The 16,398-nt window shown below is 34.1% G+C and overlaps 2 protein-coding genes across 2 annotated transcripts; both read left to right on the plus strand.

Moving 5' to 3' along the window:
* The first annotated feature begins 89 nt into the window (after positions 1–89).
* LOC100368425 (monocarboxylate transporter 13-like) lies at positions 90–6,331 on the plus strand. The gene is made up of 4 exons (XM_085505252.1): positions 90–282; positions 2,219–2,362; positions 3,849–4,679; positions 5,991–6,331. The coding sequence occupies exons 1-4, from the start codon at positions 90–92 to the stop codon at positions 6,194–6,196; spliced, it is 1,374 nt and encodes a 457-aa protein (XP_085361378.1). The 3' UTR covers positions 6,197–6,331.
* A 3,545-nt stretch (positions 6,332–9,876) lies between these two features.
* LOC144353315 (monocarboxylate transporter 12-like) lies at positions 9,877–14,376 on the plus strand. Its single transcript, XM_078009898.2, has 6 exons — positions 9,877–9,888; positions 10,231–10,521; positions 10,708–10,798; positions 12,479–12,622; positions 13,564–14,174; positions 14,320–14,376. Exons 1-6 carry the CDS (start codon positions 9,877–9,879, stop codon positions 14,374–14,376), a joined length of 1,206 nt encoding a protein of 401 aa, XP_077866024.2.
* The last annotated feature ends 2,022 nt before the right edge of the window (positions 14,377–16,398 follow it).

Here is a 16,398-nt window from a genome sequence, read left to right on the forward strand (position 1 = left end):
TGTCAGTGTTTTTGTATACAGGGTTAAACGATTGACATTCATGTTCTTATTCATAGATTAATCAAACGTGTTCTTGTTGGCAAAAGATCATGGGTGACTCCAAAGATGGTGGCTGTTATGGTTGGATTATTGTGGTTGCTAGCTTTACCATTCAAATGATGGTTGCTGGTGGTGGCCAATCAATGGGTGTGTTTATACTAGAATTTACACGATATTTTGATTCCAACGCCAGCCGTGCAGCTTTGGTGATATCGATGTCTGCATCAGTACGTCTGTGTGTAGGTGAGTTTAGCTGTTTCATTCTACATGTTGACTGAAGTTAAGGATAAGTACTGGGAAAATAATAAAAAACAAAAGTATCTTCTGAAATAAGCTAACCTAGATTTAAACAAATATTTACTGAGTTAGAAGGCTTTGTTTGGCCTTGAAGGTTAGTTACATTGTAGATATGTTTGTCAATGGGATGAGACCCTCCAGCACACTCAAAATAAAATACGAGGGAAAGTAAGAACAAGATATCTATTTTTAATATATCATTTGAACACATTTTTGTTTTAAGCATGTTCTGGAAGTGATGTTTTACATATAGTTACAAAATGGGAATACATCTTTGAGTTTTATGTCATCAAACTAGATTCCCTACAAACAAGTCCATGCAGTCATAAATAATCAATTCTTTGCCCGTCAGGTTATAATTCTTTATATACAAGACTGCCAAGAGACTGTTAAATTTGCCTAGCAATCAATTACTTGTCACATGATGTTGGTCAAGCTTTGATTCAAAATCGCTAAATATAGTGTTGTGCGTTAAATTCCAGAATGATTTCTGTTTCACATTTTCGACCATGGATGACTTTGATAGCATGATCGCGCTACAGCTCAAATATGTAAATTTGGCAATTCATAGTCCAACTAAAAAACGGCTATTGTTGTGTACTGTTTGTAGGTTCAGTAGTGAATGACTTGTTTATTCATTTTATTATAGTGCTGGACATTGCCTTCAATATCCTACTATGCATCGCATTGGGAGATTATGAGTGACCTGAGACTTTGGCGAGAAACATGACATGAAAATTATGACACAATTTTAAAAAATCTGATATCATGAATTACGATATTCTATTTATCACATGTATCTGATTTACAACTATTTCCTTAATATACAATGTAAATTAAAACCACCTCTGTGCGTGTGTGTGCATTCTAATTATATTAACATGTTCAACCTCATTTGCATACATTTCATCAACATGTAGTTTTACCATCAGTTCAGCACCTGTGATTAAAAAAATTATTCATTTATTGAGATGTCAATTATTTCCAGTTTTAGCAACACATTGCAGTAACACTATTAGTGGTATCACACATTTCACGATGAGTAATCGGCAAACAGTACAGTTGGAGAAACAAATTATGTGCGTTGCCAAGATGGGGTTGGGAGAATTAGAAATGGCAATGTTGATTAAATTTGACATTAAAGTGCAAAAAGATCTTTGACAGGGTTCTGAAATTGCCAGTTTATTGGGGAAATATTCAAATTTACAATATTTCAAATAGTCATTACCAATATACAGTGAAATTCATAAAGCAGGGTATGTTATAACATTTTGCAGGAGAATACTAAGTTTTAACGATGTACCAGGGAGTAATATTGCTGACTAACTAGTCTGTAACCTGGAAGATCGCCAAGTTGGATTGTACTTATTTGTGAAACAGCAGACCACAGATTTGAAGCTTAGGAAATATATATTGATGACAACGACAAAGTACCGGTATGATCATGACTGGGGAGTTATATGCAGAAACTTTAATGATCAGTTAAAACAAACAACAAAATGTTCAAAACAAAAAAAGTTCACGCAAGACACACAACAAATGTAATCAAAAACTGTTGAAAAAAAAACACAATCATATACTGGTTGAAAATTATCAAAATGGGAAAAATCAAAAATGTAATAAAAAAATGCCTGAAAAGAATCATGTGATGAATAACTAATATAACTAAATGCTAAAAATAATATTTATCAAATATTTGTTTAACATTTATTGCCCCATTCATCTATTTACATATTTATTTGGTCATTTAATTTCTTTTTTTCATTCATTAATTTTTAACTCGCCCCTCCCTCATCCCTCATCCCTCCTCTAACAGCACACCCTTCTCTCTACATGAACTACATTTTTATTATACATTTAAATTATCATCTTTATTTTCAAGGGCCTATTGCCAGTGCTATGAGTAACAAATATGGTATCAGACCAACAGTTATAGCAGGAGGTATTATATCCAGTACTGCAATATTTGCAAGTTCATATGCGACAGGAATCACTTATTTGTACATTAGTTATGGACTTATAACAGGTGAGTGATGAGAATAATCAAAATCATCATATTGCATTCAGTCAAGTAGCTTTGGTTAAAGGGTGATGGTCATTGTGCCACATCATCTTTGATATCAGACTAATAGCGACATAGAAAACCTATGTAAAAAACACTGTTTACATGGAATTTGAACATGAGCGGTGCAATGACCACCACCCTTTAATTAGGTAAACGGTGATGGTCATCGGCCGCATTTTGTTTGATATCAGACTTATAGCAACATACAAAACAAGTGTAAAATACACTGTTTACATGAAATTCGAACATGAGCTGTGCAATGACCACCACCCTTTAATTAGGTAAACGGTGATGGTCATCGGCCGCATTTTGTTTGATATCAGACTTATAGCAACATACAAAACAAGTGTAAAATACACTGTTTACATGAAATTCGAACATGAGCTGTGCAATGACCACCACCCTTTAATTAGGTAAACTGTGATGGTCATCGGCCGCATCCTGTTCGATATCAGACTCATAGCAACATACAAAACATGTGTAAAATACACTGTTTACATGAAATTCGAACATGCGCTGTGCAATGACCACCACCCTTTAATTAGGTAAAGGGTTTCTCTGCTTCTCTGCAATGTTCTTTAACTTTTACTGCGAATAATTAAATGTAAATCATTAAATATTCACTGTTTTTCGCTATTATAATAATTTCTCTATTTTTGCTGGTAAGTGTAATCTGCTATTAAAATTAAATCCATGTCAACAAGTGCATATACAATTATGATTATTACAATTGTTCCACTGGAGAATCTGTGAATTAAAAACCCAAGCAACTGTCATCAAATATCAAAATTCAATAAAAAAAAAAATTATTCATGCATTACACATCTGAATACTGTATTTGTAGAGAATGCAATTTTAAATTCACCAGTATCAAGACAGCAACTTCTAACAATGTAGTTAATGCTAGTGTTTATTTTGTAGTAGTACCACGCATAAATAAAAACAAAAGAAATACAATTTCTGCTGCATGAGGGCATATAATGAAATTTTAATGATTTTTTTTTCCAATTCTTTATTTGCCCCCAAGTTTTTAATGGTCAACACCTTTGAATTAAAATCAATTCTGAATTAAAAGAAAATGGTATTTACCTTCATCTCATGCTTTTCAAACTCAGAGGTAGATTATTTATTTACAGAGCTGATAACAACTAAAATCTAATAGACCACACACTTAGGAATAGACATTTGTGCACTAGTCAATTTCAATGTATAAAAAATTATATATTGGGAGAATATATAAAATATATTGCTATTGTTATTGAACAGACGTTTGAATTGTAAAGCCCCCACCCTCATTTTGAACACAACACTGTGTAATGACTAGGGCATGCAAAAAAATATATATTATATTATATATTATCATCTCAACCACCTTTGTACCATTTCATCTGTTGCCTCATTTCAAAATCAAGACCAACTAAATATCTGCATTGTATTTTACCAACAGGTTTGGGAGTTGGACTGGCTTACCAACCTTCTATTGTTATATTGGGACAGTACTTCCACAAACGACATGCCCTAGCGAACGGCTTCGCATGGTGCGGCCTGAGTGTTGGAATAATGGTTTTTCCACCACTCTTCCAGACACTGATTACTTATTATGGCTGGAAAAGTGCTATGATGATCATCAGTGCACTCAACATGAATATAGTTGTCAGTGGAACTCTTATGAGGCCCCCTAGTGATGCAATGAATCCCTCTAGTGTTGCAGAAAAGAAAATCGAGAACCCAGAGATGGAAGTTGATAGTTTATTGGTAGAAAATACAAAGCAGAATAATCCACACAACTGGAGGTGGTTTACAGAGACAACCGGGCTTCATTTATTCTGTGACAATCCTACATTCGTTGTGATGTGCATCAGCATTTTCATGAGTGGATTTGGCTATCTGGTTGCCATGGCACTTTATATTGCCAAAGCCGTGTCAGTTGGAATACCGAGAATTAACGCTTCTTTCCTCATGACCATAATGGGAGTCTGCTCTATCGTAGGACGATCATCGCATGGATGGCTCATTGACCTGGGTCACTTACCTCCAATGGCTGTGTTTGCAGCTAACTTGATATTAGGAGGACTATCTCTGATTTTTGTACAGGCTTCCTCCAGCTACATTCTCTATGCTGTCATGGTAGGGGTATTTGGTTTTGCTACTGGCATCTTCATGGCATTAGGTGCAGTGTGTTTGAAAGCTAATGTACAATTGAAGTATTTCTCAAGTGCAATGGGATGGTATTTATTTCACCTTGGACTTGGGAGTCTAATAGGACCACCAGTAGCAGGTAACTACACAGGATAAACATTGATATGTAGGGGTTTCCAATCACACAAGATGCATTTAATAGAATAGATCTTAAAAATACTGTATTTTTAAGGTCTATTATAGAACCTTCAATTTAAGGGATAAACCATTTATACATAAGGTTGTCCAATGACATGAGGTCCTTTCTTATAACCACCTGTTCAAGGGATAAACCATTCATACATAGGGGTATCCAATGACATGAGATTCATTTCTTATAACCACCTGTTCAAGGGATAAACCATTCATATATAGGGGTGTCCAATGACATGAGATGTATTTCTTATAACCACCTGTTCAAGGGATAAACCATTCATATATAGGGGTATCCAATGACATGAGATGTATTTCTTATAACCATCTGTACAAGGGATAAACCATTCATATATAGGAGTATCCAATGACATGAGATTCATTTCTTATAACCACCTGTTCAAGGGATAAACCATTCATACATAGGGGTATCCAATGCCATGAGATTCATTTCTTATAACCACCTGTTCAAGGGACAAACCATTCATATATAGGGGTATCCAATGACATGAGATTCATTTCTTATAAGCACCTGTCCAAGGGATAAAGCATTCATACATAGGGGTATCCAATGACATGAGATTCATTTCTTATAACCACCTGTTCAAGGGATAAACCATTCATATATAGGGGTGTCCAATGACATGAGATATATTTCTTATAACCACCTGTTCAAGGGATAAACCATTCAAATATAGGGGTATCCAATGACATAAGATTCATTTCTCATAACGACCTGTTCAAAGGATAAACCATTCATACATAGGGGTATCCAATGACATGAGATTCATTTCTTATAACAACCTGTTCAAGGGATAAACCATTCATATATAGGGGTATCCAATGCCATGAGATTAATTTCTTATAACCATCTGTTCAAGGGATAAACCATTCATACATAGGGGTATCCAATGACATAAGATTCATTTCTTATAACAACCTGTTCAAGGGATAAACCATTCATATATAGGGGTATCCAATGACATGAGATTCATTTCTCATAACCACCTGTTCAAGGGATAAACCATTCATATATAGGGGTATCCAATGCCATGAGATTCATTTCTTATAACAACCTGTTCAAGGGATAAACCATTCATATATAGGGGTGTCCAATGACAAAAGATGTATTTTATCTGTTGCTATTGTTATAGGTAACTACAGAAAACCTGTATGACTTCATTTATGTTCCATTTACGAGCAAAAATATACATTATATATTAATGCTAATGATATAATTTTTTTGTTTCAATGCTAGGTTGGATGTATGACAAGACTTCAAATTTTAATTTGGCATTTTCCATTGCTGGTGGTGTGATGGGAGCAGCAGGAGTGTTAAATTACATATACATGTGCTACAAAAAGATGACATCTGAAGAGAACAGAACAAGGCTTGACGATAAGGAGACGAAAGTGAAAAATATTGGCTCAAGTCATGAAACCTCTGAAGAAGTTTTTCTTTAAATGCAAATTGTAGAATTGCAGAGAAATTTGAATTCTCAACAAACCGACAATCAAAGTGATCTCTCATTTCCTTTTTCTCATAGAACAAAATTCAAAAAGAATTGACAAAAACAAATTATTCAAAAAAAAAAAAAAGTCATATACTTGTGGTTTTTGAATAAATGTTTTTTTTTTTCACTACAGCAGGCTGTAAAGTTATCAAGATTTTGACCTTCCATTGAAATCTTGTACATTAAATAAAATTTATATATATCGGTATAAATATATATTGAAAATACTAGCTTTGTTTGATTGTAAATGCTAAAATTAAAATTAATATGTATTTGAACAGTGTGTAGAATAAAACACAATTATAGATGGAATTGTGATACAAGGCCATTCTCTAGTAGGGCGCCCTCTACTGTCTTGGGTCTCACAGCACTAGATGACAATGTTGGTGTTTTGGGCAATTTCACCAAGAAAAAGGAATACAAAGATTAAATATCGTTTTAATTTGTAGAAACTACATGTATGTAATAAAATTCTGGCCAGTAAAACACGGGTTTGTAAACAAAACACACAGATTTATCAGTCTTTTACCTTTTTTTTTGGTGGTTGTTGCAATGCTTAATGCTTGTAATGGAACCAGAACTATCAAGGTCAAGCCCAGCAGTGTTTGACTGTCAGCTACTATTAAAACAAATGTTCAGATTTATTTGAGTTTTAAAACCCAAATATAAAATTATGGTCACTAAATTCCATTTTGCACAAAACATGGGTGAATGTGCATGAAAATGATGACTTTTGAGCCATCAGTTTCTATTGCAAAAAGCCCTCACAATATCTCAAGAGAATACATATGGTGAATAAAATCGTATGTTGTAATAAAACAGGTACTTATATTGTCAAGAATTATTAGGAAATTCTGACCAATACTAGGCATATATATTTTTGTGGAATAATGCTTCAACATGTAATCCTTTTGAAACTTTTTCAAGTTTTTCAAGTATCATTGTTTGTTTGACATTATTGAATAACAAAGCTACGATAATTTTTTCACTTTTATTTACTAGTTAATTACTGGTGAAAGACATCAAGCATACACTGAACATAGTTCATTCACCGTATGTCAATGTATATCCAAGTAGCTGCCTTGTCAATATAAACAAAATACAGATTTCTCTTTGCATTTACTGTTTTGTTTATACAGTTTAGTGCACCTGAGAACAAATGTATGCCTTTACTGCATGACATGTCAAAACAAACTGACACAACTGTAACAGTCATTAGCATAAAGATATTGTGGCTGGCATATCGCTTGTTGCAAGTTGAATGGCTTTCAGTTTATCTGAATACCTTCAAAACATACAATCACCTGATAAGAACAGAATGACCATGTTCTTAACAAAAAAGACCCATCTCACAATAATATCCATAACATACGTTAGTCACTTGTTTACAGACAATAAATCTGCAATTGTTTACAGACATTGATGCAAGAAATGAGGTAATATATAACATATTGCACGGTGAATGACAGCACTGGTACAGATACACACATGCCATCTGAAGAGATAGGCAAATATGCAGGAGATAATGGTTACCAGGTTATCTAGTATGGTATTCTGTTATCAGTGATACGAGGATGTGCAGTCATTCTCAAAGGGAGTATAGAGTACACTCAAAACATAGTTAAACTGTCACAGCCTTGCTTTTCATCACATACACACATACCAAATACAGTCATCTAGCCTGTGAAATATGATTTTTTCAATAAGTAAAGAAATATGTTCCTTGAATCTGTAGGGATTGATGTATGTTCAATATGGGTCCCATAAACACATATAAAAAGTATGCACATTACATTATTCAACCACTGTAAAATGACTCATTTGCACTTGGTTTAAATTTCGCTGATTTAGCATTTCAGGCATATTCATTGGGTTTTGAATTCATGGTTTCATCATTTAGATAATATACTCTATGCTCAATTTTATATATTTATCTTGTTTCGCTGACTGGAAAATACGCTAAATTAAAACCCAGTGAATAATTAACCCTTTTACAGTATGTCAATTGATGGTTTACAAAATTGTATACTCGTAATACATGTACTACTGATAATGACACACATGGCTGGAAGTTCTGTGCTACTATTAATGACACCACAAGTTTAGTTTTATTACTCACTAATTGGCATGCTACAATGCATCATTTGAATGAGGGGAAGAGTGTATTAGATCATATTATATATATATATAATGATATAATGTAGCTTTAGTGTTTAACAACTTGTAGCTATTTCCTTAACTCTAGACAAGTCAGCTTTTGTAGCTATAATAGCATAGTTAACTGCAGGACTTGGAGTGTGTTTACAACACACGACAACGAGATGTAATTACAACACAACACACGACAGCGAGATGCAATTAACAACTTATACTACAAAAAAATAATAAAATTGAAAGATTACTCCAGTCAGTGTATAAACATCAATATTCAAATCTAGAACAAAGCATTGAACTGAAAAAATCCATGGACAAATTTGTTGTAACTGTTGTATCTACTGCATCTGATAGGTTGCCAGACAGAACCAACTACTCAGTGATATATCGGATGCAGAATACGAATACAATGTGAATCCTACATGTATTAATTTTATATTGAAACGTTGCATTATACAAATGCAATTTGCATAAGACTGTAATTGTCGGTGTATGACTTGAATTAATGTGTACTTTGTTTTTATGCAAATTATAAGCGTTTATACTTTGATTGATATGCAAATTGTAAATGCCACATTTTTGATGAATGTTATTTGGTTCATAGAGGTTTTCATCCTTAAAAGACTAAAGAAATAAATTTGGTACCAAGAATATGCAGGTATATTAACTGCTGTAAAACCTCCATAAACTGAACACCTTAGTCCAGATTGCTGTTCAGTTTAGACAGGTTTTGCTATTAGGTACATATTAGTAGGAGGTGCCTTATGAAGCTCACTGAATATACACAGTGTTAAAGTTGAAATATTTATAAGGTTTAATTTCAGCAGATTTGATATTTAGTAGGTTTTAAATTCACTGGTTTGTGAAAAGAACAATACTCTGAGGTTATTAAACTTTATATATACATGTACGATAATATAAACCAAGTGAATAATTAAGCCCAATATCAGCACTTTTAAAGTGGTCAAGGTGTCAAGAGCGGGTCATGTATGTCATCCAGGTATCAGATACACCAAGTCATTAACAAAGGACAAAACGCACGTCTACGGTACTGTGGTTATAACCACCTACGAGTAATAGAGAGAGACCGGGATTAAACAAAGTAAGTCTATTACCAGTACATTATAATTGGGGTACGTAATACTAGGTCACTTCAATAATTAAGTCACATGACATAGGGGGAAAAGAAAAAACAAAACAGGTTGTTGTGATGATTTACTCTGCTGTAATCAGTCGCCTACCAGCTGGGTAAATAGATGCGTAGACCTGCCACAACGAAATGAAGAATTACTGAATGTATAACTTGTCTGTGATAATATTGTTGATCGGCGAGGAGGAATAGTTGAAGGTGGTGGATATTTTGTACTTTATTTGTTTTTATCATCATTTTGACTGACTGCTGGATAGTAAGTTTTTGTAATTTTCATGAAGTGCAACTTTTTTTTACTAATTTTGCCAGCCTTATCGTGATTCTAAATGGGATGGGAGGTACAGCAGATGTTAAAAAGATACCTGTTTACCACCAGTTCCTTCTTTTCAGCTCAAGGTTACAAAATAGTCCCGTTTATAATCTTCACTTTCCTTCAGAATATTCGAACAAAAATAGCCAAAATTTGTGAGTAAAAACTGAAAATTGAATCAAATATTGTCAATTGGCTCTAATTCCTAGAAATATTGAACATTATACGATAAAAAAGTGCAGAAAAATTATGCGAGATAGTCTGGTGGTAAAAAGGTTAATGTATATTGATCACCTCTTATAATGTAGTTCAATCTGGTTAGGTTTTATTGTTTTTACACATTATCAAGATTTGTGTTTCAATAATTCAGGACAAGCGTGGTGGAAACAAGCCATCTTTTTGCCTCCAGTCATCAAGACACATTATGAAGTTGATCAGTAAAGAAGACGGGGGATGGTATGGTTGGATGGTGGTTTTAGCGAGTCATTTCATCCAGGTGCTTATAATAGGATGTGAAATCGGCATGGGCGTGTTTCTGGTGGAATTCATGGAGTATTTTGGTGAAGGTGCAGGAAAGACAGCCATAATTCAATCTTTACAAGCTGGAATGATGTCATGCCCAGGTAAAAAAAAAATATATTTAAAAATAAAAGATCCACTAGTAATATAACTGTTATATCAATGTACATAGTGGATTCATAATTTATCAGTATTTTTGTATTATTATAAGCTCATATGTGTTATCACATATGGAAACAGAAAGCCTTTTGATATTATTATGTAAATTTCATATGATTTTTCAGTAAATCAACATTCTATGATCATAGGTCGAGTCTTATATTAATAGGTTCTATTTTACAAAAAACTTGGTGTTGCACTAATACCAAATAACCCATCACCCCCATGTCCTAGTAAAAATGCTAAAACCCAAGTACAAGGTACTTGGCTTTTATTTGTCTTCCCATTTACTTGTAGAGATGTCATAAAAACTAATTTGTATACAATGCCTCTTATAGTATGTTTTTTATTGTTTTATTGAGATTTCCATTTGTCAAACTATTATACAGTTAATATACAGTTTCTTTATGTCACAGCTCAACAGAAAGTAGGTTGGTAGGACAGTCAAAAAAACAACATAATGCCATGCCTAACAATTTGCTGACTCCACAGGTTTGCCACATGTTCTGAACATTTTGCTCATTGGTGGCACAGTTGCAAGATCTGAGTTTATACATACTAGTACAACAAGATTTTGAGAATAATATTCTCATTTTGATAAATTCTAGTCTTTTCTCTGTGAATAAATTTAAATCCCTCGCTGCTCTTGGATTTTTTCTTGAAAGATTCATGAAGCAAGTTTCTGTTTGAATCTGGCTTAATACTGAAAGACAAATTGTGCATTGAATGTCGTTCTACACACAGGGATTTTTTTTAAACAAGGGAATAGGGGCACAGCATGCTCATGGCATGGCCATGCGCCCACTTACCCTGGGGAGCAGATCCTCTGGCAACCATAAAATTCTGATTGACCAGGGATCACATGTGGCCACAGTCTTCAACTGTGACCTGTCTGATAGTATTTTTGGCCCCAAGGAAGCCATAGAATGCTCGATTTTAACTTAGAATTATCAAAAACTCCATACCCTGGTAGGGAGAACCCTATCTCCTGCACTTAGTGGTGCCGCTGAATTGCAGTGCTCCCTCTTGCAGTTTTTTTCTAGAAAAAAACCTGCAAAACTATTCAAGTCTGTTGCAAGAATCAAACTGGCAGTCTGACAATTTCTCTTCTTTTTTTTACCTGCCTACCCAAAAAGTGTGCATCTGGAAATCTTCTTTATTAGGGGTGGGTGGATGGGGTGTTTAAAAAATACTCAAAAACAATTGGCCACATGCATTTTTTTTACTTTCGTTGTTGACTTGAGCACACATTTGAAATTAAAATTTTAATATCCCATTTTCAAATGTAATGATAAAAAAAACAAATATTTCAGAATAATCAAGGGTTTTACTTGTGAGAAGTATTTGACAACCAACTGGTTTCGAAAGAACAGAATGCCATATTTAGAGGGGATATTAATAAAACTAGTCCATATTTTCAATATTTCTAGTACTAGTTTGGGTAATTCAGTTGAATTTGTAACGTGATCATATTATTTACTATATGGTTCTGAGTAAATAGCCCTGCTTTTAATTTTTTTTTACTTTTACTGCAAAAGTTTACTTCTACATTCTATAATGCTGGGACGTGGAATATATTCCCATTTAATAAAACTTACTATAAGTTCTACTTTCAAATCAGTGAGTTAAAAACAAATTAGAATTCATTGTTTTACAAAAGTTAATATAAAGAGGAACAAACAACATCGGCAAACAACAAAATTAAATGGTTTCACAACTTGTGCAAAATCTCAGAATCAATACTGCTATACTACCAAATTAGTGAATTAAATCAACATAATAGAATAAATTATGAGAATAAATTACAATGAAGCTGAATATCTTAATGAAAAAATTAATGTAAAAAAAAAGATTTTTCGCAAAGGTTGATTGGGGGCGCTGCATCACTTTGTGAGGGGCTGCACACAGTTTGCTTGAGAAATAAATATTTTATTTTTTAGCTCCTTTGATCAGCAGCTTGAATAATAAATTTGGCACCAGACCATTGGTTATTATTGGTGGTGTGTTATCCAGTGGTGGTCTAATATTGAGTTCATTTGCCAACAGTATTAATGTGTTACTCGTTAGTTACAGCATTATAGTAGGTAAGACTTGAAAGACTATGAGCTGTATTTTTGATTTCGTTATATGTACTCATATAAAATGCCTTTTGTGCTAACATTTGAATACATGCTTATGAAAACATGCACTGTTTTCTACAATTTACTAATCGCAAAATAGCACTGAAAATATTTGAAATTAATGTTTTGAAAAAAGCAATATCTGCCTTTGTTTCATTTGAACGATCAAATTTTTGCCATATTTGGTGTAAATTACATTGATTCATTCAAGATAATTGACCTTAGATTTGAACACTTACTTTTGTTTATATTGGATGCAAAGACGATATAGTGCATGATGGGAATAGAATCCTGTCAGTGAAAGCAAACATTTCACAGTGTAAAGACATCTTTGGTTGCTGTTATCTTTCAATAAATTATTACTACAAGCAGAAAAATTATGTATAATAATAAGAAACCCTCTGCTAGCCGTACAGCCTTTGTGCAGAAGTGCTACAATGTATGACAGGAATAAGCATAAATGTTTGCACATCACAAAACACTAGTTGTTGTTGCTTCTTTCATTCAATTATTATGCCAAAAAAAAGTTGTGTTCCTAGTCAGTGTGGGCCAATTCTTTTTACTTATTAGGCCTCTGCACAGCACCTTCTGTTGATAAATTGTTGAAACCTGCAATTTTTTTTATATTTGCCTTACTACAGAGAAAAAATTTATAATAATGTGGTTATTATAAGGATACCGCAAAGCATGCACAAAGGCAGTACTGGATTGCATCAACCTCTGCTATGTGCCAGTCAACACAATCACTATACTACCTTCACACAAACTTTGCGCTATTCTCATGATAACTTAATAATATATGTTATTATATTTAAATGTGTTGTTATATTTAAATGAATCAACTATATTCTATATTTTTTCATTTCATAAAAGCTATAAAAACGTGCTATCTTTTTCAACTACAGGCATTGGATTTGGGTTTGCATATGGACCAAGTATTGTGATAGTGGGACAGTACTTCCACAAACAACATGCATTGACCAACGGCATCGTCTACGCCGGTGTGGGTGTGGGTATAATGACGCTTCCACCTCTATATCAGATATTAATAGATACGTATGGATGGAGAGGGGCAATGCTTGTAATGGCGGGAATTAATATGAATATCTGTGTATGCGGAATGTTAATGAGGCCGCCACCGAAATATGATCCTGAACCAAAAAACGTGAAATCAGGAAATGTTACAAAGTATCAACTTGTGGAGTTATGTGAGAATGGCAGACTGCCAGCAGAAGGGATGGAATCAGACTACAAACAATGCAGAGATGAACCTCAGTCCTCCGAATACCACATGGTAACGAGAGATATAAAATACGTGACAACGATAATCAGCGAACTGCTTGGATTGCACTTATTTAAAAATTCTTGGTTCAGAACTCTGTGCTTCACAGCTTTTCTAATCGGGGTTGGGGATCTCATTTCCATGGTCCATTACGTCTCTAAAGTGGTATCCGTCGGTATTGATAAACTACAAGCAGCTTTTCTTTTGACTATTATGGGACTTAGTACAATTGTTGTGAGGATTACACATGGCCGCTTTGTTGACTTGCGTCACTTTACTCCAATGTTCATTGCGGCATGTGCGTGGTTCACTGCCGGCGTGTCTGTTATATTTATAGTCATTGCCAATAGCAACTATTTCGTGTATGCACTGATCGCAGCATTATACGGTGTTTGCAATGGTATTGGTCTACCTCTGCATGGAGCAGTCTGCATAAAGGAAACTGTTGGGACCCATGATCTATCTAGTGCATTTGGATGGTATTTAGTTGGAAATGGTTTGGGCAATGGAATTGGACCTCCGCTAGCAGGTAAAAACTGTAACTACATTTTGTATTCAAACAGGTTTACTTCTTATTTCATGGATTGGGAATGCTCTCAAAATGAAAACAAATGATTCAATTACATTTTATGCACCAGTTAGACAGTTGAGGGCGCTGTTTTTGAAACCAAGATCAAATTTAGGTATCAGGAAGTTTTGTTTTCCGTCTTTCCAAGGGTGCTGGCTTTATGCGATTACATTTCTGATGACATATTTAAGTCATATGTATGTTTTAAAACTATTGACAGTATTTAAATGCTACTACAGTAGTTATTTTTAGATAATTGTAATGCGCCACCTAATTTTTTATGTATGTCGTCGGATATTGTATTTCCATTGTGCATGTCTTAATACACAGTATTTATTTCATTGGAGTCTTATTTGGAACTTGTTGACTCATCAAGAATATATAAAAGGCGACATCATTAATAATGAAAACTGCATGGGTGAATGGCTTTTACCCTATTTCCATTTTTGTGGGTTGGTTAGTGAGTGATTCAAGCCTACATTGACATTCAGTGACATAACTATATCACATTTGAGGTTAATGCAATTCTGTACCGCCTGAGTTCATACTTTATGGTGATAGAGTTTCTTGATTGTGGTTATAATTTAGTGAGTGATTTAAATCTATGTTAGCACTCTGTAACATGACTATTTCCATCAGAATAAAAATTATTGATGCATCCTATGTAAGCAAAGACAAGTATTTGAATGTGATGTAAATATCCAAGCACATTTTCCAAATAAGGAAAATGTCCGCATGTTTTAAATGTGACCGTATTGTTTTTGTTGCAAAAAATTACAATACATGACCATTTGTTTTACAGGTTTCATATACGACTCCACGTCTAACTACAACCTTTCATTTGTACTTGCTGGATGTACATTGATGGGCGCAGCACTTCTCATGTTTATGCAAATAGCTAGCAAAAGATGTCAGTCCAGGAAAAGAACAAAGAAGGCTAAAAATAAACATGGTTCCCATGGAGATGAGACCAAAATAGAACATAAGCATAAGTACAAGCATAAAAATTATGGAACAAAAGTTTGAATCTGTATTATTTACATTGTTTTCATGGAATCTAAACTTTTTATGCTAATAGGAGCTATTACTAGTGCACCTGACTTTTGAAATATTAATTGGTTCACTGGTTTGGCAGCCGTATATTGGATTGAAATTAAACCAGAAGTGACTATTTGACTCTTTTCTGAGGAACTAGACTATCTGACTGTAACCTGTCATGCGTAGCAGCGGAGCTGAAAAACTGATCTGCACCAGGTCTCGCGCGCGGATTGCCCTGAGGGTGACCCCTCAGGAGAGGCTTTTTTTTCTATAGGGAATGCTACCCTATTTTCCCTAATAGTTCCTGTTCGGGGCTGTAATCTGTAATTAAGCCTAATGAGTAAGAAATGGAATTTATTATTTCCACAGACTTTCTGGTAGGTGATGTAGTAAACTCACGTGACCGTGAAATATTGACTGGGTGTAATTTTGAGCAGATTTGACATTGCAAGTATATATATACTTGGTTTTGATTTCACTAATTTGTGAAAGTAACATTACGATTCTATTGTTAAATTTTTAATATTAGCTTTGTTTCCATTTAATGCATTCAGTTTATTACAACCATTTTTATCTGTTTGCCTAAATTCATTTTTTTCCCTAAAAGTATAGCACTATAATAAAATACGAGATCACTTAATTTAGTTCCTTTCGGTTCAACCTGAGAGATCAGTCTGCTTAAATGTGTACTAAGCTGCTTTGGTACGAGTTTTTTGATGACACAGAGTCCAGAAGGAAGAACTAAAGTTGGTACTCAATAGCACTTACTAGTACATGTAAGGCAGTGAATGTGAAAATTAACTACTTATGCAAATTAGGTGATTAATATGCACAATATTTATCCCAAAACAA

This window comes from Saccoglossus kowalevskii, chromosome 11, assembly GCF_978046115.1.
Source record: "Saccoglossus kowalevskii chromosome 11, keSacKowa6.1, whole genome shotgun sequence".
NCBI classification, from domain to species: Eukaryota; Metazoa; Hemichordata; class Enteropneusta; family Harrimaniidae; genus Saccoglossus; species Saccoglossus kowalevskii.

Bases quoted from the DNA above. Each gene is read 5' to 3' on its own strand.
- LOC100368425 (XM_085505252.1), top strand. From the start codon at position 90: ATGGGTGACTCCAAAGATGGTGGCTGTTATGGTTGGATTATTGTGGTT. The intron at 283-2,218 runs GTGAGTTTAGCT...TTTATTTTCAAG, and splicing joins ATCAGTACGTCTGTGTGTAG to GGCCTATTGCCAGTGCTATG. The intron at 2,363-3,848 runs GTGAGTGATGAG...TTTTACCAACAG, and splicing joins TAGTTATGGACTTATAACAG to GTTTGGGAGTTGGACTGGCT.
- LOC144353315 (XM_078009898.2), top strand. The intron at 10,522-10,707 runs GTAATATAACTG...TTATATTAATAG, and splicing joins TAAAAATAAAAGATCCACTA to GTTCTATTTTACAAAAAACT. The intron at 12,623-13,563 runs GTAAGACTTGAA...TTTCAACTACAG, and splicing joins TAGTTACAGCATTATAGTAG to GCATTGGATTTGGGTTTGCA.